Source organism: Babylonia areolata, chromosome 31 (genome assembly GCF_041734735.1).
Source record: "Babylonia areolata isolate BAREFJ2019XMU chromosome 31, ASM4173473v1, whole genome shotgun sequence".
Taxonomy (NCBI): Eukaryota; Metazoa; Mollusca; class Gastropoda; order Neogastropoda; family Buccinidae; genus Babylonia; species Babylonia areolata.
In genome coordinates this window covers 25,286,756-25,313,647 of record NC_134906.1, presented here as the reverse complement: position 1 = coordinate 25,313,647, position 26,892 = coordinate 25,286,756, and the positions used below count along the sequence as shown (strand labels likewise).

The window sequence follows — 26,892 nt, the reverse complement described above, 5'->3', positions numbered from 1 at the left end:
CTCTCCTCACTCTCTCACTGTCTCCCTCTTCTCTCTCTCTCTCTCCCCCCTCTCTCTCTCTCTCTCTCTCTCTCTTTCTTCTCTCCTCATTCTTCTGTCTCTCTCTCTCTCTCTCTCTCTCTCTCTCCTCTCTCTCACTGTCTCCCTCTTCTCTCTCTCCCTCTCTCTCTCCCCCTCTCTCTCCCCTGCTGTTTCTCCCTCTACTACTCCCTCCATTCCCTCCCTCCCTCCTCTCCCTCAACTGTCTTCCCATCCCTCTTCTTCATCCTCTCCAACACCCCACCCCCCCCCCCCCCCCACCCCCCTTTCTCCCTTCTCCCCTCTCTCCCTGGCGTTTCTCTCCCCACGACTACCTCTTTCCTCTCCCTCCCTCCTCCCCCCCCCTCTCCCTTCCCTCAGACAGACAGATGGACAGAGACAAACAGACAGAGAGTTTAAAAAAAACAAAAAAAAACAACTGGAGGTGAAGGTAACCTGACAAAAGAGGCAGTGTGTGGGGGTGTAGTTTAGGAGGGTAGGATATTATGACACCTGTACATTTTGTTGACAATAGGGGGGCCCCCTGGACCTGGGTAACCTCTCTCTCCCTGATTCAGCCATTTAATTCCTGTGGGAAAAAAGTCTAGTTTGGCTCGAGGCGATCCCCCCCGCCCCACTCCCCCTTTCCCCCCGCATACCTCTTCCCTCAACCCCCAACCTCTCTATTTCCATCTCCACATAATTCAAAAGAAAAAAAAAGAAGAGAAGTTTATATATGTGACAAAAATTCATGGTTGCGTTGTTGTTTTTTAAGCATGCAAAAAAGGAATTTAGCAGGGTTGAATTTTTGTTTGTCTACTTATAATCTGAAAAGTAATTATGGCTGTAAAACGCTTCTTTACTATATTCTGACTGTGTCTGTATGTCTGTCTGTCTATCTTTCTCTCTCCCCCTCTCTTTCTGTCTTTCTGCCTCAACCTCTGTCTGTCTGTTTCTCTTTTCATCTCTCTTTTTACTATATGATATGTGTGTATAAATGCATGCACAAGTCGAGATCAAATTCGCATGTTAAAGATCCCATGATCCATGTCAGTGTTCAGTGGGTTATGGAAACAAGAACATACCTGGCATGCATCCCATCTCCTCCCCGAAAACGGAATATGGCTGCCCACATAGTGGGGGATAAAACAGTCGTACACGTAAAAGCCCTCTCTGCTCGTGTATAGGAGTGAAGTAGTAATCATAAGCTGGAACTAGAAATAGGGAGACACAAAGGCATACCACAAGAGTTACGGCTTTGTAAGGTTTGTAACATGTCTGTGATTGGTGATGAGTTTCATTTTATAATGGAATGTCCCAATTATGATCAGTTACGAAACAGATATGTTCCTAAAAAAAATATTTGTCTCCAAAATCGGTTTTTAATTTTTGTAATATGCTCAAAGGAGGCAGAAAAGTCATTTTAGCTGTAAGTAAGATGATTAGATTTGCAAATGTTGCCTGGCTATACTTTTGGAGTTAAAAGACATTTTTGTTTTCTCAACTTTTATGTGACATTGTTGTGTATTTGGAAATGTTTGTCCTGGGCATGAAAAGTTTATTTTGCAGTAAGTATACTCCAATAAGAGTGAAAAGATAATTAAAACTTGAAACTTGAACCTGGGAGTCGCAGCCCAGGAACGAAGAAGAGGGCAAGAAGGATGGGTGGTGTTGATCAACTTGATGGTGTTGCAGGGTGTGTTGATGTGTGGTGTGTTGTTTTTTGCAGGGTACACGGGGGTGAACTGTGAGAGGGACATTGACGAGTGTGCCAGTCACCCGTGCGTCAACGGGGGCGTCTGTCAGGACTACACCAATAAGTTCTCCTGTTCCTGTCCGGCTGGTAGGTTGTGTGTGTGTGTTGTTGATACAGAACAGTGTGATGTCTGTGTGTTGATATAGAACAGTGCAATGTCTGATGTGTGTGTTGATACAGAACAGTGCAATGTCTGATGTGTGTGTTGATACAGAACAGTGCAATGTCTGATGTGTGTTTTGATACAGAACAGTGCAATGTCTGATGTGTGTTTTGATACAGAACAGTGCAATGTCTGATGTGTTGATACAGAACAGTGCAATGTCTGATGTGTGTGTTGATATAGAACAGTGCAATGTCTGATGTGTGTGTTGATACAGAACAGTGCAATGTCTGATGTGTTGATATAGAACAGTGCAATGTCTGACGTGTGTTGATACAGAACAGTGCAATGTCTGATGTGTGTTGATACAGAACAGTGCAATGTCTGACATGTGTTGATACAGAACAGTGCAATGTTGGATGTGTGTTGGTACAGAACAGTGCAATGTCTGATGTGTGTTGATACAGAACAGTGCAATGTCTGATGTGTGTGTGTTGATACAGAACAGTGCAATGTCTGATGTGTGTGTTGATACAGAACAGTGCAATGTCTGATGTGTGTTGATACAGAACAGTGCAATGTCTGATGTGTGTTGATACAGAACAGTGCAATGTCTGATGTGTGTGTGTTGATACAGAACAGTACAATGTCTGATGTGTGTTGATACAGGACAGTGCAATGTCTGATGTGTGTGTGTTGATACAGAACAGTACAATGTCTGATGTGTGTGTGTTGATACAGGACAGTGCAATGTCTGATGTGTGTTGATACAGAACAGTGCAATGTCTGATGTGTGTTGATACAGAACAGTGCAATGTCTGACATGTGTTGATACAGAACAGTGCAATGTCTGATGTGTTGATATAGAACAGTGCAATGTCTGATGTGTGTTGATACAGAACAGTGCAATGTCTGATGTGTGTTGATACAGAACAGTGCAATGTCTGACATGTGTTGATACAGAACAGTGCAATGTCTGATGTGTTGATACAGAACAGTGCAATGTCTGATGTGTGTTGATACAGAACAGTGCAATGTCTGATGTGTTGATACAGAACAGTGCAATGTCTGATGTGTGTTGATACAGAACAGTGCAATGTCTGATGTGTGTGTGTTGATACAGAACAGTGCAATGTCTGATGTGTTGATACAGAACAGTGCAATGTCTGATGTGTGTTGATACAGAACAGTGCAATGTCTGATGTGTGTTGATACAGAACAGTGCAATGTCTGATGTGTGTTGATACAGAACAGTGCAATGTCTGATGTGTTGATACAGAACAGTGCAATGTCTGATGTGTGCTGATACAGAACAGTGCAATGTCTGATGTGTGTGTGTTGATACAGAACAGTGCAATGTCTGATGTGTTGATACAGAACAGTGCAATGTCTGATGTGTGTGTTGATATAGAACAGTGCAATGTCTGATGTGTGTGTTGATACAGAACAGTGTGATGTCTGTGTGTTGATATAGAACAGTGCAGTGTCTGATGTGTGTGTGTTGATACAGAACAGTGCAGTGTCTGATGTGTGTTGATACAGAACAGTGCAATGTCTGATGTGTGTTGATACAGAACAGTGCAATGTCTGATGTGTGTTGATACAGAACAGTGCAATGTCTGATGTGTGTTGATACAGAACAGTGCAGTGTCTGATGTGTGTGTGTTGATACAGAACAGTGCAATGTCTGTGTGTTGATACAGAACAGTGCAATGTCTGATGTGTGTTGATACAGAACAGTGCAATGTCTGATGTGTGTTGATACAGAACAGTGCAATGTCTGATGTGTGTGTTGATACAGAACAGTGCAATGTCTGATGTGTGTGTGTTGATACAGAACAGTGCAATGTCTGATGTGTGTGTTGATACAGAACAGTGCAATGTCTGATGTGTGTTGATACAGAACAGTGCAATGTCTGATGTGTGTGTGTTGATACAGAACAGTACAATGTCTGATGTGTGTTGATACAGAACAGTGCAATGTCTGATGTGTGTGTTGATACAGAACAGTGCAATGTCTGATGTGTGTTGATACAGAACAGTGCAGTGTCTGATGTGTGTTGATACAGAACAGTGCAATGTCTGATGTGTGTTGATACAGAACAGTGCAATGTCTGATGTGTGTTGATACAGAACAGTGCAATGTCTGATGTGTTGATACAGAACAGTGCAATGTCTGATCTGTGTGTTGATACAGAACAGTACAATGTCTGTGTGTTGATACAGAACAGTGGAATGTCTGATGTGTTGATACAGAACAGTGCAATGTCTGATGTGTGTGTTGATACAGAACAGTGGAATGTCTGATGTGTGTGTTGATACAGAACAGTGGAATGTCTGATGTGTGTGTTGATACAGAACAGTGGAATGTCTGATGTGTTGATACAGAACAGTACAATGTCTGATTTGTGTTGATACAGAACAGTGGAATGTCTGATGTGTTGATACAGAACAGTACAATGTCTGATGTGTGTTGATACAGAACAGTGCAATGTCTGATGTGTGTGTTGATACAGAACAGTGCAATGTCTGATGTGTGTGTTGATACAGAACAGTACAATGTCTGATGTGTGTTGATACAGAACAGTACAATGTCTGATGTGTGTTGATACAGAACAGTGCAATGTCTGATGTGTGTGTTGATACAGAACAGTGCAATGTCTGATGTGTGTGTTGATACAGAACAGTGCAATGTCTGATGTGTGTGTTGATACAGAACAGTGCAATGTCTGATGTGTTGATATAGAACAGTGCAATGTCTGATGTGTGTTGATACAGAACAGTGCAATGTCTGATGTGTGTTGATACAGAACAGTGCAATGTCTGATGTGTGTTGATATAGAACAGTGCAATGTCTGGTGTGTGTTGATACAGAACAGTGCAATGTCTGATGTGTGTGTTGGTAGAGAACAGCATAAAGTTTGACATCTCATTGCCGCGGCTCAGTCTAGAATAGTGCAGAACATGACACGATAATCTGTCTAGCCTATCATGGGTGAAACGATGCGTGCCGTGTGTCCAGGCTTTGAGGGCCCTACCTGCGCCGTGGAGATCAACGAGTGCGAGAGCTCCCCGTGCACGAATGGTGGAGAGTGCGAAGACCTGATCAACAACTACCTGTGTCACTGTGCCCCAGGTAAAAACACGGAGTGCAGGGAAAGGTGGTGATGTTAGCAGCTGGGTTTTTTTTTTTTTTCGTCGCTGTTTTGTCCAATGGAATGATGGGCGCAGTAGCCGAGTGGTTCAAGCGTTGGACTCTTCAGTCTCAGGGTCCCGGGTTTGAATCTTGGTGACGGTGCCTGGTGGGTAGTAGATGTTGTTATCCTTTTTTTCCAGTGGATTTCGACTCTTATTTTGTACGTTATTTTCCTAAGTTTTGATGCGGAATCATTCACTAACTGAGTAAACTATCATGCAACCATCTTGCTTTTTTCCGTTTTTTGTCCCAATTGGTGCAATAATTTAGGACGCCTGGTGGGTAAAGGGTGGAGATTTTTCCGATCTCCCAGGTCAACATATGTGCAGACCTGCTAGTGCCTGAACCCCCTTTGTGTGTATACAGCAATGAAAATATTGCATTGTCTCTGACACAAGCATTCTCTCTGTTGGAAGCATTCTTTGTAACACAAGCATTCTCTCTTACACAAGAACTCTCTCCGGTGCCAGAACTGTCCAGCGCACGCATCAATCTCTGGCACAAGCGTTTTTCTCTCCGACGAAAGCATTCTCTCTGATGCAGGTGTTCTGTAACACCAAGCATTCTGCGTATCTAAGATCTCTCTGTCCAGCGCAAGCATTAATCTCTGGCACAAGCGTTTTTCTCTCCGACGAAAGCATTCTTTCTGATTGCAAGTGTTCTCTGTAACACCAAGTGTTCTCTGTATCTAAGATCTCTCAGTCCAGCGCAAGCAGTAATCTCTAGCACAAGCGTTTTTGTATTTTGTATTTGTATTTTGTATTTCTTTTTATCACAACAGATTTCTTTGTGTGAAATTCGGGCCGCTATAATACAGCGCCACCCCCTTTTTTTTTTCTTCTTTTTTTTTTCCTGCGTGCAGTTTCATTTGTTTTCCCTATCGAAATGGATTTTTCTATAGAATTTTGCCAGGAACAACCCTCTTGTTGCCGTGGGTTCTTTTACGTTTTTCTCTCCGATGTAAGTAAGCATTCTCCCTGATGCCAAGCGTTCTCTGTAACACCAAGCGTTCTCTGGCAGGCTTTTCGGGCGTGCACTGTGAGGAGAACGTCAACGAGTGTGAGGGGGTGAGCTGCGGCCACGGGACGTGTCAGGACGGGCAGGCCACCTTCACCTGTGTGTGCGAGGCGGGGTGGACGGGAACCTACTGCGGCAGCGAGATCAACGAGTGCGCCTCCAACCCCTGCCGCAACGGGGGCTCCTGCCACAACGTGCAGGACGGCTACGGCTACGAGTGCCGCTGCCCCTTGGGTACCACAGGTAGGTGTTGTGGGTGTTGGATGTGGGTGTGGGGTGGTGGGTGTTGGATGTGTGTGTTGGGGGTGGGTGTGGTGTGGTGGATGTTGGATGTGGGTGTGGGGTGGTGGGTGTTGGATGGGGGTGTGTGGTGGTGGGTGTGGGGTGGTGGGTGTTGGATGTGTGTGTTGGGGGTGGTGTGGTGGATGTGGGTGTGGGGTGGTGGGTGTTGGATGTGGGTGTGTGGTGGTGGGTGTTGGATGTGGGTGTGGGGTGGTGGGTGTTGGATGTGGGTGTTGGGTGTGAGTGGGTGGATGTATTTTATTTATTACCCTTTTTTTTTCCTTTCGTTTTTTGTTGTTGATATAATCCAGAAACAAAGGAACATGTCTGGCAGATAAAAAAACTCACACATTTTGTTGAAGTGGAAAACATATAGATGTGTAAATAAATAGACAGTAGACAAATTAACACACATTGACAAGCAAACAAAACAAAACACAGACACACGCAGATACACACAGGCACCCACGCACGCATGCACCCATGCCCCTCTCAAATAAAATGAAAGCAACTTGAGGAAAACAGTATGGAAATAAAGTAATAAACAACTAAAAGCATCAACAACAACAACAACAAAAAAGACCCCCCAAAATGAACAGAATACAAGATATGAAGCTAGCTCTTAGAAATACAGACACTGTGATGGTGATATAGGAGATGGAAAGAGAAAGAGAGGGAGGGAGGGGGTATGTGTGTGTGGGAACAGAAGGAAACTCCCCAAGATGATGACGACGGTTTTTGGGTTGTTTTTTTTTTTTTTTGTTTTTTTGCCTTGCTACAGGTTACAACTGCGAGATCGAGAACAATGAGTGTAGCAGTAACCCGTGCCGCAACGGTGCCACCTGCCGTGACGGCCTCAACAAGTACACCTGCGACTGTAAAGACGGCTACACAGGTGAGTGGGCTGTGCAAAGGCTTTGACCTTGCTTTCATTCCGTGCATTGATCGGTTTGAGAACTCAGAACTCAAAACGTTTTTATTCAAGGATTAAGATTTTAGGCATTGCCTATTCTTCCAATCTGTCCTTGCTAATCTACATCTAGAGAGGGATTGGGGGTTGTACACTTTTATGTTGCTTATTGGTCAGAGCATGGATTGTTCTGATAAGTACGGAGGGAGAGAGGGAGGGTTAGGGGTTGTGCGCTTTTTTTTTTTTTTTTTTTTTTACTTTGTTGTCAGTCACTGCATGGATTGGTTGGATTGGTTTGACAGGTAAGGAGGGAGGGAGGATGAGGGGTCGGGCCGTTTTTTTTGTACTGTCTGAAATCGTTTATCAGTTTGATTTATCGGTATTGTCACTCGTAGTAGTAGGAGGAGGAGCAGTATTAGTAATAGCGGTAGCAGTAATAGCAGTAGCAGCGGTGGTAGTAATTGCTGCAGTATTAGTAGCAGCATCAGCAGCAGTAATAGTAGTAATAGCAGCAGCAGTGGGAACAGCAGTAGCAGTACTAGTACAGTAGTATTAATTGCAGCAGCAGCAGCAGCAGTAGTAGATGTAGTAGTAGTATCATTCACAAGTTTTGTTCCCCAGAAGGAGAGCGGTATCATTTACAAGTTTTGTTCCCAAAAGAGGTTGGAATTATCATTTGTAGTGGTATTTGTATTTCTTTTTATCACAACAGATTCCTCTGAGTGAAATTCGGGCTGCTCTCTCCAGGGAGAGCGCGTTGCTACACTACAGCGCCACCCATTTTATTGTGGTTTTTTTCCTGCGTGCAGTTTTTTTATTTGTTTTTCCTATCGAAGTGGATTTTTCTACAGAATTTTGCCAGGAACAACCCTTTTGTTGCCATGTGTTCTTTTGCGTGCGCTAAGTGCATGATGCACATGGGACCTAGATTTATCGTCTCATCCGAATGACTAGCGTCCAGACCACCACTCAAGGTCTAGTGGAGGGGGAGAAAATATCGACAGCTGAGCTGTGATTCGAACCAGCGCGCTCAGATTCTCTCGCTTCCTAGGCGGACGTGTTACCTCTAGGCCATCACTCCATAGTAGTAGTAGTAGTTGTTTGTAGCTGTAGTCTTAGAGTATGATTTGCAAGTTGTGTTCCCAGAAAAGGTTTGCTGATTGTTGTGATCGTTCTCCCCCCCCACCCCTACCCCCCACTCCCCCGGCCCTTCCCCTCCACCTCCACACCCCCCCCACCCCCTAACAGGTGTGCACTGTGAGGAGGATATAAACGAATGTCGCTCCAACCCCTGCTACAACGGAGGCGTGTGCACGGACATGATCAACGGCTTCAAGTGCGACTGCCCGCCTGGCTACTACGACGCCCAGTGTCTGTCCAACAAGAACGAGTGTGCCTCGAACCCTTGCATCAACGGGGGCACCTGCCAGGATGGCGTTAACGAGTAGGTGGTGTGGGGGGGGAGGTGTATGTGCATGAGTGCATATGGTGTGTAGTGTAGTGTGGGTTGTATGTGTGTGTGTGTGAGAGAGAGAGAGAGTCCATGCGTGTGTATACATGAGAGTGGGGGTGGGAGTGAGAAGGCTGTAGATATCTTTCTAGTGACTATGATTTGTATGTCAAGTGTTTTCTTTTTATTACATTTTAATTGTGCGATATGTGTTGTGCCTTGAGCATTATTATGTTTTGATGAAAGGTGCAATAGAAGTTATCATTATTATATGAGTATTATTGTTATTGCTGTACATTGCAGGTTCATATGTGCTGTGTCTTGAGTATTAATTTACTTTATGTCAGTGAAAGGCACAGTATCATTATTATTGTTGTACATTGCAGGTTAACGTGTGTTTGCGTGGCTGGGTACGGGGCCACCGCTGTGAGTGAGACATCAAGAGTATCATTATCGTTGTTGTACATTGCAGGTTAACGTGTGTTTGCCCTGCTGGGTACAGGGGTCACCGCTGTGAGTGAGACATCGAGAGTATCATTATCGTTGTTGTACATTGCAGGTTAACGTGTGTTTGCGTGGCTGGGTACGGGGTCACCGCTGTGAGTGAGACATCGAGAGTATCATTATCGTTGTTGTACATTGCAGGTTTACGTGTGTTTGTCCGGCTGGATACGGGGGTCACCGCTGCGAGCGGGACATCAACGAGTGTCTGTCAAACCCTTGTCAGCATGGGGGCACGTGCATCGATCAGCTGAACGCCTTCGTCTGTCGCTGCGCTAAGGGTTACTCAGGTTGGTTTTGAATAGGTCGGGTTTGTTTAGTTTAGTTTTTTGCCACCACATCAATTGCTTTGTTTCAGTGGCACTATTCCCACGCCACTCATTTACAAACATCTCCCAAACACAGCCACACTCGGATTCATCAGTCCCAGTGTCTGCAGTCCACAGGGAACTATCAGTGATAGGTCACCTGTAGGCCACACACCAGAGGAGGCCCTGCACTGCTGCGTAGTCTTTTTGGTGATGATCAGTAAATTATAATGCCTGTTCCGATTTTAACATGCACAGACCACCGCCTAAGCAACCTACTGATGATCCTGGGAACAAGCAGACAGAGACAGGTAGGGGGGTTCAGGCATCAGCAGCTCTGCACTTATGCTGACATGGGAGATCAGAAAAATCTCCACCCCTATCCAAAACATGTGCCGGAACCTGGGGAACGAACTTGCAGAAACTCCGGCAAGAGCCCTGTTAAGAATGATAATAAGAAAGACACCATCCCCTGTTGTTCTCTGCGGCAGGGGACGTGTGCAAACATAAAAAAAAAAAAAAAAAAGGATTTAATAATTCTAAGGCACTTTGCTAATACTAACAGGAAGCTAATGGCCATGACGTTGAGAACATCGGTTCTTGTCTGATCACCAAAGTAAAGTAATGTCGGGCCTGATTATCGCCTGGATAGGTGACCACCTGGGAATAGCAGGTACTGTTCTTCTTCTTCTTCTTCTTCTTCTTCTTTCCGTTACACGACCAACATCGACTTGCCGATGACTCTGTCGTGGTTCATGCATGCTGGATATTTTTGTGTCTCCATGGTGGTGTGTCCATCGAGATCGATGATGACCATCGTTGTCATCCAGATGGGGGATGGGGGATGGGGGGAGGGTGGTGGTGGGGTGGGGGGAAGGATGCTCATGAATCTATCTGTGAGTGCGCAGATGGCTGAATAGTCCAATCTGCGCACGAAATGTTCGCTGACAGTTGGGGCAGACAAAGACAGGCATATCATTGTCAGGGAGCTTGTTTGCCCGTGACTTTCTGGCCTGCCTCTTCTGAACAGCTGCAGCAGTCCTGTTGGCCTCGCACAACCTGGCGCCTTTGTGCACAGCAGCGCGCCATTTGTCACGGTCCACTGCAGATTCCTCCCAGGAGTCAGGGTTGATATCAAACGCTTTCAGAGAGACTTTCAGAGTATCTCTGAAGCGCTTCTTCTGACCTCCGTGTGATCTCTTCCCTTGTTGCAGCTCGCCATAGAAGAGCCTTTTGGGCAGCCGATGGTCTGGCATACGCGCCACGTGTCCAGCCCAGCGAAGCTGGGACTGCATCAGGATGGTGAAGATGCTGGGAAGGGTGGCTTTTGCGAGCACCTCTGTGTCTGGGGTCTTGTCTTGCCACTTGATGTTCAGTAGCTTCCTGAGGCATGTTGTGTGGAAGTGGTTCAGCTTCTTGGCATGTCGTTGGTACACTGTCCAAGTTTCGCAGGCGTACAGTAGTGTGGGGAGAACTACTGCTCTGTAGACCTTTAGCTTGGTCTCAAGACTAATGCCTCTTCTGTTCCAGACATTTGCATTGAGTCTACCAAAAGTTGCGCTTGCTCTTGCAATCCTGACGTTCACTTCATCGTCGATGGTCGCATTTCGTGACAGTGTGCTGCCAAGGTATGTGAACCGCTCCACCGCACTGAGTCTCTGACCGTTGACTGTGATGTTGGGCTCAACGTAGGGTTTCCCTGGGGCTGGCTGATGGAGAACTTCAGTTTTCCTCGTGCTGATGGTAAGGCCGAAGTTCCTGCTGGCAGTGGCAAACTTGTCGACGCTGAGTTGCATGTCAGCTTCAGATCCAGCGTTGAGGGCACAATCATCAGCAAACAAAAAGTCTCTGATGATGTCTGTCATGACCTTCGTTTTTGCTTGAAGCCTTCTGAGGTTAAACAGCTTGCCATCTGTTCGGTACTTTAGGCCGATTCCAACATCGCCATCTCTGAAGGCATCAGTAAGCATTGCAGAGAACATGAGGCTGAACAGCGTTGGAGCCAGGACGCAGCCTTGCTTGACACCATTTGTGACAGCAAAAGGAGCAGATGTTTCACCATTTTCCTGGACTCGAGCCTGCATGCCTTCATGGAATTGGCTGACCAAGGAAATAAATTTCCGAGGGCATCCGTACTTGGCCATGATCTTCCACAGTCCCTCTCTACTCACGGTGTCGAAGGCCTTAGTGAGGTCGACATAGGTGGAGAACAGATCAGCATTTTGCTCCTGACATTTCTCTTGCAGCTGCCTTGCAGCAAACACCATGTCAGTGGTTCCGCGCTCTTTCCGGAATCCACATTGGCTCTCAGGCAAATGACCTTGGTCAAGGTGTGCTGTGAGGCGGTTAAGTAGGATCCTGGCAAGTATCTTGCCTGCGATGGAGAGCAAGGAAATGCCCCGATGGTTATCACAGGCTTGCCGGTTCCCCTTTCGCTTGTACAAGTGAATGATACATGCATCTTTGAAATCCTGGGGGATCGTCTCTTCTTTCCACATGAGTGAGTACAGCTGATGAAGCTTCTCAGTCAGCACAGTGCCTCCATCCTTGTAGACCTCTGCTGGTATGGAGTCTGAGCCAGGTGCTTTGCCACTGGATAACAGACGGATTGCTTTCTGGGTCTCAAGAAGTGTTGGCGGATCGTCCAGTGCTTCGTTGATGGGGACTTGTGGGAGACGGTCTATGGCTTCATCATTTATGGAGGAAGGGCGATTTAAGACACTGTTGAAGTGCTCAGCCCATCGTTCGAGAATGTTCTCCTTCTCGGTGATCAAGGTATTCCCATCTGCACTGAGGAGGGGGGATGATCCTGAGGATGTGGGGCCGTAGACTTCTTTTAAGGCATCATAGAACCTCTTCATATCGTGCCTGTCAGCATATCCCTGGATCTCATCAGCTTTGTCACTCAGCCACTTATCCTGCATCTGGCGTAACTTTTGCTGAACAGTCCTGCGGATGGCATCATACGCATCCTTTTTTGATGTGGACTTTGGGTTGCTCAGGTGGGCTTGATGCAGACGGCGTTTCTCATCCAGAAGCTGCTTGATTTCATCACAGTTTTCATCAAACCAGTCTTTGTGCTTTCTGGTCATGGGTCCCAGGGTCTCTGAAGCTGTACTATAGATCAGCTCACGCAGGGTCCTCCAGTCAGACTCCACATTCTGGTTGTCCAGAGAGGCGGATTCCAGACGATCTTCCAGCAGCTCCACAAAGGACTGTTTGATGGTGATGCTTTTCAGCTTAGCGATGTTGAGCCGTTTTGGAGCCTTCTGGCCTTGGGGGCGTCTCTTGGGTTGGATTCGAATATTCAACTTCGAGACTACAAGACGATGGTCTGTCCAACACTCGGCGCCGCACATGGTCTTTGTTACACGTACATCTTGCCTATCCCTTTTCCTGACGATGACATAATCGATGAGATGCCAATGCTTTGAGCGAGGGTGCATCCATGACGTCCTGTTACGGGTGGGGAGGCAGAAAACTGTGTTGGTTATCAGCAGTTCGTGCTCTGCACAGGTCTGAAGCAAAAGCAATCCATTTGGGTTGCAGTGGCCCACACCGTGCTTTCCAATCACTCCATCCCAGGAGATGTAGTCAGAGCCAACTCTAGCATTGAAGTCCCCAAGAATGATGAGCTTGTCTGCTTTAGGGATGGCAGCAATGACAGAGTGAAGGTCCTCGTAGAACTTCGCCTTCACTTCATCCGGGTTGGTCATGGTTGGGGCGTAGGCACTGACAATGGTGAGGTGCTTCTGGCCAGATGCCAGTGGGAGTTTCATGGTCATAAGCCTATCGTTGACTCCCTTTGGGATTCCAGCTAGCTTGCTGACAAGTGCTGTTTTTACTGCAAAACCAACGCCAGCCTCACGTCGCTCTTCGCTTCCTCGTCCACTCCAGAAGAAGGTGTAACCAGATCCCCGTTCACAGAGCTCGCCTTCGCCTGCAAGCCGAGTCTCACTCAAGGCTGCGATGTCGATGTTGTATCTGGCGAGTTCGGATGCAACTAGTGCTGTTCTCCTTTGGGGTCTGTCCGCATTATCTCTGTCCAGGAGAGTCCTTATGTTCCAAGCACCAATGGTGAGAGGAACGATCCTTGTTTTTTTCTTTTCTTTCTCTTTGTTTCGACCGCTGATGTAGGGTCCCCGCCAGCCGCGGTATGCTGGCCAGGGTGATATGGAGCAGGCAATTTTTAGGGCACCTTTTCTAGCCCCTTCCTCATGCCAGGGAGGTGAGCAGTGCATTCCTAAAGAGGGCTGCTCAGACGCTCAGACGGCTGCCGAGCTCCATCGCTGCTCCTGTCGACGAAGAACGACCCTATGGCCTGAGCCGCCTGCGTGCAGGTCTGCGGCTGCGACTGCCAGTGTACCCACACCTGTCGTTTCGTCGCTCGCCTGTCGCCACAGGACTTGGGGGTGATGAAATGAAGGATGAAAGGTCATTTTGGATGACTGATGACTTGCGCGATGAGTTTGTTTAAAGTGAAGAGGAGTTGCGCAACGTCAACCTCACTCTCTCGTCCGGGTCCACCAATTTCCAGTGGCAAGACTAAGTCGAGACGACTGGAGGATGAGCACGGATGCAGTGGATGACCAAGATATCCTTTCGGTGTCTCATCTTGCTCTCTGCACTCCACAGTGCGTTGCTGTAATCGCCTTCCTCTCCGTTGAACCGATAGGTTTCTTCCGCAGATTCTGCCGGATCCAGACTTCGCATACATGGGTAGACACACCCCGGAGGCCAACTGCGTGTGGCATGCACACAGCACAGTGGAGCTAGATGGCCGTCGGTGGCTCTCCCGAGCCAACGCCCTTTTATGGATCTCCATAAGGGTGTCTAGCCACCCGCCTCACCAGTCCCAGAAGGGAGCGGTGGAAGTGCCGGTTTAGTCGTCGGCAACCCGACCCTGAACAGGTTGTACTGGATTACAGGTTACCAGTAGCAGATCTAATGACCATAACCCACTGAACACTGACATGGATTACAGGATCTTTAACATGCGTATTTGATCTTCTGCGTGCATATACACACGAAGGGGGTTCAGGCACTAGAAGGTCTGCACATATGTTGACCTGGGAGATCGGAAAAATCTCCACCCTTTACCCACCAGGCGCCGTTACCGTGATTCGAACCCGGGACCCTCAGATTGAAAGTCCAACGCTTAAACCACTCGGTTGTTGCGCCCTGTTTGTTGGGTTGTGCTGCTGGTCAGGCATCTGTCCAGCAGATGTGGTATAGCATATATGAATATATATATTTTTTTTTTAATAGATATTTTGATGAGTTTGACATCGTTTTATAAATACAGACATAGATTGATAATGATATTATCATGATATAATGATTATAACAATGATATTATTAGCGTGTATGGATTTGTACCAAACGCAGTGACACCGCTGTCTCGAGAAACTGAAAGTGAAACTAACAGCACAATTATGGTGTTTTTTTTTAGTGTGTGTGCTTAGAGTTGACTTGATCAAGATTTTGCGCCTTATAAATATTAGTTGTAGTAGTAGTAGTAGTGTTTTCATGTATTTATCTATTATTATTTATTTATTTATTTCATTTATTTATTTATTTTTAATTATTATTATTTTATTTTATTTTATTTTATTTTAATTTTTTTATGTTTAAAACATTTTTTTTTCTCAAGGCCTGACTAAGCGCGTTGGGTTACGCTGCTGGTCAGGCATCTGCTTGGCAGACGTGGTGTAGCGTATATGGATTTGACTGAAAGCAATGACTCCTCCTTGCGCTACTGATACCGATACTGATACTTATCTCCTATTTCCTCCTCCTCCTCCTCTCTCCCCGCCCCACACACACCCCCCCGTGGCAGGTGACATGTGCGAGCGCAACATCAACGAGTGCGCCAGCAACCCCTGCGTGCACGGGGATTGCACGGACCAGGTGGGCGACTACCTGTGCCACTGCCAGCTGCCCTACACGGGCAAGAACTGCGAGACGGAGATGAATCCCTGCGCCCCCAGCCCCTGCCGCAACAACGCCCAGTGCGTGCCCTCCAACAACTACCAGGACTTTGAGTGCAGCTGCCCTGCCGGCTTTGCTGGTAGGTGGTGGTTTGTTTTTTGGGGTGGGTAGCTGATGTAAGATACCTGGATCCGGTTGGTGTTGTTTTTTGTGTTTGTTTTTTTTTGGGGGGGGGGGATTCCAGTTACAAGACACAAGAATACTGTTGTTGTTTTTTTGGGGGGAGGGTGGGGGTGGGGGGGATTCATTAAAAGAATACTTAAGGTTTTTGGGGGGCAGATTCCGGTTTCAAGATAAAAAATACTGTTGTTGTTGATAATCATTGCAGATTTATTCATTGATTGTTATTTCATGTCACCAGATTTATTTCATCGATGGCTGTTTCATTTCGCTTTAATCATTTCCTGGCAGGTTGACTGTGTAAGATGGGCATTTTCATTTCTTTCCTCGCAGGTACTCAGTGTGAGATGGACATCAATGAATGTGCTCAGGGGTCTCCGTGCCGAAACGGTGGGACGTGTAAGAACACTGAGGGGTCCTTTGTCTGTCTCTGCCCTGTGGGTTATGAGGGCAGTCAGTGCGAGATCAACCACGACGACTGCGATCCTAGTAAGTCTTTTAGAAAAGATAATCATTTATTAGGACGACTGTGATCCCAGTAAGTCTTTGAGAAAAGACATTCATTTATTACGATAGTCATTTATTACGACAACTGTGATCCTAGTAAGTCTTTTAGAAAAGGTAATCATTTATTACGATAATCATTTATTATGACGACTGCGATCCTAATAAGTCTTTTAAGAAAAGAAAATCATTTATTGCGATGACTGCGATCCTAGTAAGTCTTTTTTAGGAAAGATAATCATTTATTACGACTTGTGATCCTAGTAAGTCTTTTAGAAAAGATAATCATTTATTACAATGACTGCAATCCTAGTCTTTTAGAAAAGATAATCATTTATTACAACGACTGCGATCCTAGTAAGCCTTTTAGAAAAGATAATCATTTATTAGGACGACTGTGATCCCAGTAAGTCTTTGAGAAAAGACATTCATTTATTACGATAGTCATTTATTACGACAACTGTGATCCTAGTAAGTCTTTTAGAAAAGGTAATCATTTATTACGATAATCATTTATTATGACGACTGCGATCCTAATAAGTCTTTTTAGAAAAGGTAATCATTTATTATGACAACTGCGATCCTAGTAAGTCTTTTTAGGAAAGATAATCATTTGTTACGACGACTGCGATCCTGGTAAGTCTTTTTGGAAAAGGTCATTATTTATTATGACTTGTGATCCTAGTAAGTCTTTTAGAAAAGATAATCATTTATTACAATGACTGCAATCCTAGTAAGTCTTTTAGAAAAGGTAATCATTTATTACAACGACTGCGATCCTAGTAAGTCTTTTTAGAAAAGATAATCATTTGTTATGACTGCGATCCTTGAAAGTCTTTTAGAAAAGGTAATCATTTATTATGACAACTGCAATCCTAATAAGTCTTTTTAGGAAAGATAATCATTTGTTACGACGACTGCAATCCTAGTAAGTCTTTTTAGAAAAGGTAATCATTTATTATGACAACTGCAATCCTAATAAGTCTTTTTAGGAAAGATAATCATTTGTTACAACGACTGCAATCCTAGTAAGTCTTTTTAGAAAAGGTAATCATTTATTATGACGACTGCGATCCTAGTAAGTTTTTAGAAAAGATAATCATTTATTACGACGACTGCGATCCTAGTAAGTCTTTTTAGAAAAGGTAATCATTCATTATGACGACTGCAATCCTAGTAAGTTTTTAGAAAAGGTAATCATTCATTACGACGACTGCGATCCTAGTAAGTCTTTTAGAAAAGGTAATCATTTATTATGACGACTTGCGATCCTAGTAAGTCTTTTAGAAAAGATAATTGTTTATTACGACGACTGCAATCCTATTAAGTCTTTTTAGAAAAGGTAATCGTTTATTACGACGACTGCGATCGTAGTAAGTCTTTTAGAAAAGACAATCATTTATTATGACGACTGCAATCCTATTAAGTCTTTTTAGAAAAGGTAATCGTTTATTACGACGACTGCGATCGTAGTAAGTCTTTTAGAAAAGACAATCATTTATTATGACGACTGCAATCCTATTAAGTCTTTTTAGAAAAGCTAATCGTTTATTACGATGACTGCGATCATAGTAAGTCTTTTAGAAAAGTTAATCATTTATTTATTTATAAAAGAAAAAGAAAAAAGTTTTTATTGTTTATTTATCATAATTCTTGACTTTGAATGCCCTTGCTTATTTGTGTGTTGGGGGAGAAGAGCATGCTTGAACCTTTGGGTTTTTTTGTTTGTTATAGGATGGGAGGTTGTTTTTGGGAACGTGGGGTGATAATTTTGATCTTGATTTAGTTGCGAGAGGGAATTAAAACAAAAGTGTTATGATAATCCGCTTTAATTGAAGGAGGGAATTCTTCATTTGTGAGCTCCCACGTTCACTTGTATATGTACACGAGTGGGCTTTTACATGTACGACCGTTTTTACCCAGCCATGTTGGCAGCCATACTCTATTTTCAGGGGGTGAAGGAGAGAATTAAAAGAAATATACTGTAACGATAATCCATCTTGGTAGAGAGGGAACTTAAAAAAATTTTTTTTTAAATGTTCAGTAACGATAATTCTCCTTGGGTTTTCTCCCCTCCTCCAGACCCTTGCTTCAACGGCGGCACGTGCCTGGACCTGATCGGGGACTACACGTGTCGGTGTGTGCGAGGGTTCGGGGGTCGCCACTGCCAGACCGACATCAATGAGTGTGCCTCCGACCCCTGCCAGAACAACGGCAATTGCCACGACTACGTCAACTCCTTCACCTGCGCCTGCCGCGCTGGCTTCAGCGGTACCCATTGTCAGTTCAACGACGATGACTGCACGTCCAGGTGAGCAGGGGGCTTGAAGTTCGGATCTGTGTTGTGTTGTGTTGTACTGTGTTGCGTTGCATTGCATTGCATTGTGTTGTATTGGGGTTGTGTTGTGTTGTGTTGTACTGTACTGTATTGTATTGCGTTGCATTGCTTTATGTTGTGTTGGGGTTGTATTGCGTTGTGTTGCGTTGAATTATATTGTGTTACTCTTTTATCACAACAGATTTTGTGCTGTGTTGTTGTTTCTGATGTCAGCAGGTACACGTGTCAGTGCTGTGTTGTTTCTGATGATGTGAGCAGGTACACGTGTCAGTGCTGTGTTGTTGTTTCTGATGTCAGCAGTTACACGTGTCAGAATCAACAAGAACTTGTGTCAGTGCTGTGTTGTTCTTTTCTCATGTCAGCGGCTCGTGTTTGAGCAGGAGTATGGATGGGGTCAGCAGGTACATGTGTCAGTGCTGTGTTATTTTTTTCTCTTGTCAGTGTTTGTGCTTGAATGGGGGCACGTGTATTGATGGGGTCAACAAGTACACATGTCAGTGCTGTGTTGTTTCTTGTGTCAGCAGTTTGTGTTTGAACAGTGGGACGTGTATTGATGGTGTCAGCAAGTACATGTGTCAGTGCTGTGTTGTTGTTTCTTGTGTCAACAGTTCGTGTTTGAACGGCGGCACATGTATTGATGAAGTCAAGTGCACGTGTCAGTGCTGTGTTGTTTTTTGTGTCAATAGTTCGTGTTTGAACGGCGGCACATGTATTGATGGGGTCAACAAGTACACGTGTCAGTGCTGTGTTGCTTCTTGTGTCAGTAGTTCGTGTTTGAACGGCAGCACATGTATTGATGAAGTACACGTGTCAGTGCTGTGTTGTTTTTTGTGTCAACAGTTCGTGTTTGAACGGCGGCACATGTATTGATGAAGTCAAGTACACGTGTCAGTGCTGTGTTTTTTGTGTCAACAGTTCGTGTTTGAACGGTGGCACATGTATTGATGGGGTCAACAAGTACACGTGTCAGTGCTGTGTTGCTTTTTGTGTCAACAGTTCGTGTTTGAATGGCGGCACATGTATTGATGAAGTCAAGTACACGTGTCAGTGCTGTGTTGCTTCTTGTGTCAACAGTTCGTGTTTGAACGGCGGCACGTGTATTGATGGGGTCAACAAGTACACGTGTCAGTGCTGTGTTGCTTCTTGTGTCAACAGTTTGTGTTTGAACGGCGGCACATGTATTCATGGAGTACACGTGTCAGTGCTGTGTTGTTTATTGTGTCAACAGTTCGTGTTTGAACGGCAGCACGTGTATTGATGGGGTCAGCAAGTACACGTGTCAGTGCTGTGTTGTTTATTGTGTCAACAGTTCGTGTTTGAACGGCGGCACGTGTATTGATGGGGTCAACAAGTACACGTATCAGTGCTGTGTTGCATCTTGGGTCAACAGTTTGTGTTTGAACGGCGACACATGTATTGATGGAGTACACGTGTCAGTTCTGTGTTGTTTATTGTGTCAACAGTTCGTGTTTGAACGGCGGCACGTGTATTGATGGGGTCAACAAGTACACGTGTCAGTGCGCCCCGGGCTACACGGGCTCGAACTGCCAGCATCACGTGAACCCCTGCGACTCGAACCCCTGCCTCAACGCGGCCACCTGCTTCAACAGGCACACCTCCTACTCCTGTTTCTGTCCGTATGGCTTCACCGGGCCTCGGTGTGAGGTGAGTGTGTGTGTGTGTGAGTATGGAGAGGGATGTGTGTGTGAGGAAGTATGTGAATGTCTGGAATGGGATTGTGTGTGTGTGTGAAGAGGGGTGTTGGGGAGGGTGTGTGTGTGTTTGTGTTGACAGTGAGTTGTGTGTGTGGTATGGGAGAAAGGGTGTGTATGTGTAAATGTGGAAGGGAATAGTGTATGTGTGTGTAGAGGGGTGTCAGGAAGGGGGTGTGTGTGTTGAGAGTGAGTTGTGTGTGTGGGTGGGAGGAAGGGTGAGTGTGTGTGGGGGGGGGTGGGGTGGGGAAGAAGGGTGTGTATGTCTCTGTGTGTGTATTTGTGCATGTGTGTGTGTGTGTGTGTCTGAAACAAATCATCATCCAAAACATCATCGCCAACACTGATGTGTTTGTTTCAGGACCTGGTGGACTGGTGCAGCCAGAAGCCGTGTCAGAACGGCGCAGAGTGTGTGCAGGTGGCCAACCAGTACAAGTGTAACTGCTCCCAGGGCTGGACGGGGACGCTGTGCGACGTGCAGTCTGTGCCCTGCTCCACGGCCGCGTCTCTGAGAAGTGAGTGGGGGTGTGGTCTGTGTTTCTGGTCCGTTTTGATAAGAGTAGTTTTGATTACACGTACTGTACCGTGACCAACTGGTGCAGACTGTCGCTGATCGGTTTACGTAGAATAATTGTAAAAGAAATATTAATTCCACGAACTAGACCATGATCCGTTGTTGCAGATTCTGTCGCTGGTCGGGTTTAACAAAATAATTGTAAAAGTAGTTTAAATTTCAAATAGTATACCATGATCCATTGGTGCAGACTTCGGCAGGAGTCTGATTCCCTGTCCTGTGCAAACTGCCACCCGGCTGAAGGGGAGAAAATGAAAGTAGATGCGGCAATTTGCCCCCCTCCCAGTTTATATAGCGCTGAATCTTTTTTCAGAGACAAATCAAAGTGCTTACACTAAACCAGTCATTGACACGCATGCATAACTTTTTATCCAGAAAGATGAAAAACGAAACTTAAATACATGAAAATAGAAAGCTAGAGAAACTTGAAGACTTGGAAAGAGGACGAGGCTGGTTTTAAGGCCAGACTTGAAAGAGCTGAGCGCAGGGGTCTGATGAAGCAGAAGACGGAGATTGTTTCAAGTGCAGCATCCAGAGACTGAGAAAGAGCGGCAGCTGATTGTGGAGTGTTTTAATTTGGAGTCGGTCATTGTTCAAGTCGGTTTAGATTTCATTGGTTGTTCTTCCTGCTTGTTAGGTCTCCTTTGCTCATTCCTGGATTGAAACAACGGTTGTCTGTATGTTATTGGATGTCATGATTGATTCCTTTTCAAATTGTCCCAGGAAAAAAGTAGAAATAGTGCAAGGTAAAAATCTGAAGACAGTGAAGACAAATCTATCAGTGATGTGTTGGCTTGATAGATGTGGTCATGTCTTTTTTAATATTCACACGTGAACAAGTCCAGAATCAGTATTTGTTTAGTTTTATGGAATTTCACTCAACTAGCTCTGTTTTTATTTATTGTGCCCCCATCATGTGAAACACAATCAAAATTTCCATGCACTTTATTTTCTTCCACTGCAGATGTGGACGAAAACCAGCTGTGCCAGAACGGCGGAACATGTCACAACACAGGCAGCACGCACATGTGCATGTGTCGCACCGGCTACGAGGGATCCTACTGTGAGCACGACATCAACGAGTGTGCCTCCGCTCCGTGTCAGAACGGTGCGACGTGTTCTGACCAGGTGGGCCGGTACGTGTGCACTTGTGCTCCGGGATATCAAGGGCTGAACTGCGAGTTTGACATCGACGAGTGTGCTAGCCACAATCAGCCGTGTCAGAATGGGGGCACTTGCCACGACCTGATCAATGATTTCGCCTGCTCCTGTCCACCTGGTACCCAGGGTCTACTGTGCGAAGAGGACGAGAAGGATTGTCTGTTCGATTCTACCTGCCACAACGGGGGCACGTGTGTGGACAAGGTGTGTATCTTGGGACTGGGGTCTGGAGTGTGTGTGTGGATACCGGGTCGGTTGTTGTTTTTCAGGTGTGAAACTGAATACATGTGTCCATTGACATATGATTCTCGTTGCTCAGGTCGGGGGCTATGAATGCACGTGTCCAGTGACCTATAATGATTATTGCTGGTTGCTCAGATCAGGGCCTACAAGTACATATGTCCACTGACCCGTAATGATTATTTCTCGTTGCTCAGGTTGGCGGTTACGAATGCATCTGCCCGCCAGGCTTTGTGGGCCCTCACTGCGAGGGTGACGTCAACGAATGCTTATCGAAACCCTGCAGCCCCCTGGGAACCCAGGACTGCGTGCAGCTGGTGAACGACTATCGCTGCGACTGCAGACCGGGGTGGACTGGTGAGTGAATGGATGGTCTCCCCTCCTCTCTGCCCCTCTTTTTCCTGGGGTGTGAAAGGATGCGTATCCCCTCTCCCCCCCCACCCCCACCCCCTTTCCTGGTCTGTGAATGGATGGTCTCCCCTCTCGCCACCCTTTTCCTGGTCTGTGAAGGGATGGTCTCCCCTCTCGCCACCCTTTTCCTGGTCTGTGAAGGGATGGTCTCCCCTCTGGCCACCCTTTTCCTGGTCTGTGAAGGGATGGTCTCCCTTCTTCCTCCCCTTTCCTGGTCTGTGAATGGATGGTCTCCCCTCTGGCCACCCCGTTTTCCTGTCTGTGAATGGATGGTCTCCCCTCTCCCTCCCCTTTTCCTGGTCTGTGAATGGATGGTCTCCCTTCTTCCTCCCCTTTCCTTGTCTGTGAAGGGATGGTCTCCCTTCTTCCTCCCCTTTTCGTGGTCTGTGAAGGGATGGTCTCCCCTCTCCCCCCGTATTCCTGGTCTGTGAATGGATGGTCTCCCCTCTGGCCACCCCTCTTTCCTGTCTGTGAGTGAATGGTCTCCTCCTTTGTGAAAGGTTTGCCCCCCCTCTCTCTCTCCCGTGTGTGAGTGAATGATCTCTCCATCTTATAGTGAATGGTATTCCCTCAATTCCCATCTCAGATCCGTGAGTGGATGGTCTCAGCCTTTATATTTGTTGGGTTTCTGTTGTGATACAATTGTTTGTGTGTGTGTGTCTGTGTGTGTGTGTGTCTTGAGTTTTTACATTGTGTGTGGGGTGACTGGATTTCCAGGTTAGGGAATGTTTCTTTCTTTTTTTTTTTTTTTTCTCTGTTCTCATTGTATATTTTGCTGTTGTGGTACATGTTTTTTGTAGCTTAGAAAGTTTCTTTTTTATGAATTCTTTCCCAGTTTCAGGTGAATTACCTGTGTGTTGTGTATGTTTTTTTGTGTTTTTTTCTTGAGATTATCTTCTTTCTCGTGTGTGTGTGTGTGTGTGTGTTAAAGAAACTAAGCCTTGTGTAAGAGGTAGTCTTTCTGTGCATAGCAGTGAAAGTACTTTCATGGGCTGTTGATATGTACGCTATTTGAGAGGCGTGATTTGATTGGCTGGTGGTGTGTCAGTTGTTAAAGTGACTTGATGTGATTGGCTGTTGACAGGTAAACATTGCGACAACCGTCTGCAGTGTGATCAGCAGCCGTGTAAAAACGGAGGACAGTGTAACGACTCCAGTTCGGGCCCAGTGTGTACCTGTGTGGAGGTAATGGCTTGTTTCTGGGGTGTTTCTCCACAGTCACTAGTTCACCTTTGGAGGTGTGGGTGGTGTATGTGATGTGTGGGTGGGAGGGTAGGTGTGTTTGTGTGTGTGTGTGTGTGTGTGTGTGTGTACTTTGCATGTGTGTGATGTGTGTTTGTGGTGATGTATGTGTGTGTGTGTGTGTGCGTGTTTTTTTGTTTTGTGTGTGTGTGTGTACTTTGCATGTGTGTGATGTGTGTTTGTGGTGTATGTGTGTGTGTATGTGTGTGTGTGTTTTGTGTGCTGTGTGTGTTTTGTGTGCTGTGTTTGTGTGTGTGTTTTGTGTGCTCTGTGTGTGTTTGTGTTTTGTGTGTGTGTCTTGTGTGCTGTGTGTGGGTACACACAAATGTGAAGATTGTATACTTATTTAAAGAGCTCTGTTGACACTGGACATGCATTTGTGTGTGTGTGTGTGTGTACATGCATATTTGTGTTGCTTTTATAATACATACGCACAAAGAGCACTGTTTTCACTGTATAACAAAGGATAGAAAAAAACCCAACTTTTTTTTGTACAAGAGCTCTGTTGCTACTGTGCATCACAAAGGAGAGAAAATAAAACTCATTTTTTCATATGCAGAGGGGTTCTGCAGGGAGCACTGTGAGTTCATGACTAATTTTAACCCTTTCACCACCAGTGTCGCATCAGCTAGGTAGAGCACCCATGTCACTGAAGTGTGACCAGATCATGGGTCTGTTGTCCATGAACCTGCTGCTCTTATTTTTTCGGTAGGATAGACCATACTTCCTGCACATCACGGGGAAGCTATTCCTAACACCATCTTTTCTGTGTTTACAGCACAAGGGAATTTTGCACTCTAAATTGACTGGCGATGAAAGGTTAAGTGAGTACAAGAGCTCTGTTGTTGCTGTGTATAACAGCAGAAAGAAAAAAGAAAAAATTGTACACACAAGGGTTCTCTGGAGAGTTCATGACGACGGCGTGCGACAGCAATGCTTGCCAACATGGCGGTACAGTTTTTTTTTTGTGTGCAAGAGCTCTGTTGGTACTGTGTATGATAAAGCCAAGAAAAACAACATATCTGTTATTTTTTGTATATACAGGGGTTTTCCGGAGAGTACTGTGAGTTCATGACGACGGCGTACGACAGCGATGCTTGCCAACTTGGTGGGACACTTTTTGTGTGTGCAAGAGCTCTGTTGCTACTGTTACGATATAGCAGAATAAAATACCCATATATATATATATAATTTTTTTTGTATGTACAGGGGTTCTCAGGAGAGTACTGTGAGTTCATGACGATGGCGTGCGACAGCGATCCTTGCCAGCATGGCGGCACATGTCAGCCCCAGGAGAACGGCTTCACCTGCATCTGTCCTGCCGGGGCGTCGGGCCCCAGGTGTGAACACGACACAACGGATGACTGCGTCTCCTCCCCCTGTCAGAACGGCGGCTCCTGCCTGGACAGGATCGGTGAGTGGGACAAGTGGGCGTGATGTGGGACACGTGAGCGTGATGTGGGACAAGTGGGCGTGATGCTGGGTGTGATGTGGGACAAGTGGGCGTGATGCGGGACAAGTGGGCGTGATGTGGGACAAGTGAGCGTGATGCGGGACAAGTGGGCATGATGTGTGACAAGTGGGCATGATGCGGGACAACTGGGTGTGATGCGGGACAAGTGGGTGTGATGTGGACAAGTGGGCGTGATGCGGGACAAGTGGGCGTGGGCGTGATGTGGGACAAGTGGGCGTGATGCGGGACAAGTGGGCGTGATGCGGGACAAGTGGGCGTGAGCGTGATGTGGGACAAGTGGGCGTGATGCGGGACAAGTGGGCGTGATGTGGGACGAGCGGGCGTGATGTGGGACGAGCGGGCGTGAGCGTGATGTGGGACAAGTGGGTGTGATGCGGGACAAGTGGGTGTGAGCATGAACAAGTGGGTGTGAGCATGATGCGGGACAAGTGGGCGCGATGTGGGACGAGCGGGCGTGAGCATGATGCGGGACAAGTGGGCGCGATGCGGGACAAGTGGGCGTGAGCGTGATGTGGGACATGTGGGACAAGTGGGCGTGATGCGGGATTTCATCATGGAGTGTGTCGTACTATGGGTGGCTGCTGTCAGCGTGTTTGCTGCTCTGGTCAGATTATTGCAGATAAAACACTGCAGTTCATACAGTCGTAGATGTCCTGGAAAATGTTTTGGAATGTTTCCAGGTTTGAAAAAGTCCAGGCGGAAAATATGTTTTTATCCTTCAGGGGCTGGAAACTTCTGGAATTCAACAAAGAACTTGATATATTGAAAAAATGGATCATTATAAAGGAAAAAATAAAAATGTTGAAAAGCGAACTTGGATACAGGGATATGCACAATATCTTGTTTGTCCAGCAGACAATTTTTAAAAAAAAATTTATTCAGTTTAGCTTTTATGTTTTGCATGGAAGATGTCTGGTCTAGAAAAGATATGAAAAAAAAAAAAAGCCGGATTTTGTTTGGTCACATCTGTATCGCCGCTGCTTTCAGGGTACTATGAATGCGACTGTCCTGCGCGTATGGGTGGCGTGCATTGCGACGTTTATGACCAAGCGTTCCCGGGTGGCATCGGAAGGCCCGTCACTCCGGACACTATGCCGGACTACTGCACACGACACAACTGTCAGAACCTGGCCAACAACGGGCAGTGTGATGTAAGTCATCTAATTTTGGTGGTTTTTTTGGTTGGTGGTTTTTTTTTTTCTGCTGTAAGAGCTGTTTCAGAGTGAAAACAGACGTCAGATTCGTTTTGCTCCTTTTGATACATGTCCTGATGATCGTTATCATTGATGAAGAGCTCAAAGACACAAGCATCCACGCTTTTTTGTGTACTGCACACATTCACACACACACACACACACACACACGCACACACACATGTACAAATGTCCAGTTTGAGTTAACAAAGCAGTTGTGACTGTAAACAACAGGAGGAGTGCAATTGAGTTAACAAAGCGGTTCTAATTGTGATTGTGAATGCTAGAAGGAGTCCAATTTGAGTTAACGAAGCGATTCTGATTGTGATTGTCAATGCTAGAAGGAGTCCAATTTGAGTTAACAAAGCAATTCTGACTGTGAACACCAGAA

The 26,892-nt window shown here is 45.8% G+C and overlaps 1 protein-coding gene across 1 annotated transcript in view; it reads left to right on the top strand.

Annotated features, from left to right (window-relative positions):
- The window catches only part of LOC143276065 (uncharacterized), a 37,276-nt gene extending 10,526 nt beyond the window's left edge, over positions 1–26,750 (top strand). Inside the window, exons 2-18 of the mRNA XM_076580452.1 lie at positions 1,748–1,861; positions 4,900–5,013; positions 6,094–6,333; positions 7,154–7,267; positions 8,531–8,726; positions 9,378–9,523; positions 15,381–15,611; positions 15,986–16,141; positions 18,239–18,467; positions 19,958–20,159; positions 20,568–20,721; positions 21,745–22,145; positions 22,379–22,538; positions 23,677–23,777; positions 25,044–25,248; positions 26,296–26,459; positions 26,736–26,750. Coding sequence (XP_076436567.1) covers positions 1,748–1,861; positions 4,900–5,013; positions 6,094–6,333; positions 7,154–7,267; positions 8,531–8,726; positions 9,378–9,523; positions 15,381–15,611; positions 15,986–16,141; positions 18,239–18,467; positions 19,958–20,159; positions 20,568–20,721; positions 21,745–22,145; positions 22,379–22,538; positions 23,677–23,777; positions 25,044–25,248; positions 26,296–26,459; positions 26,736–26,750 — 2,942 coding nt within the window. The remainder of the gene's footprint in view (positions 1–1,747; positions 1,862–4,899; positions 5,014–6,093; positions 6,334–7,153; positions 7,268–8,530; positions 8,727–9,377; positions 9,524–15,380; positions 15,612–15,985; positions 16,142–18,238; positions 18,468–19,957; positions 20,160–20,567; positions 20,722–21,744; positions 22,146–22,378; positions 22,539–23,676; positions 23,778–25,043; positions 25,249–26,295; positions 26,460–26,735) is intronic.
- The last annotated feature ends 142 nt before the right edge of the window (positions 26,751–26,892 follow it).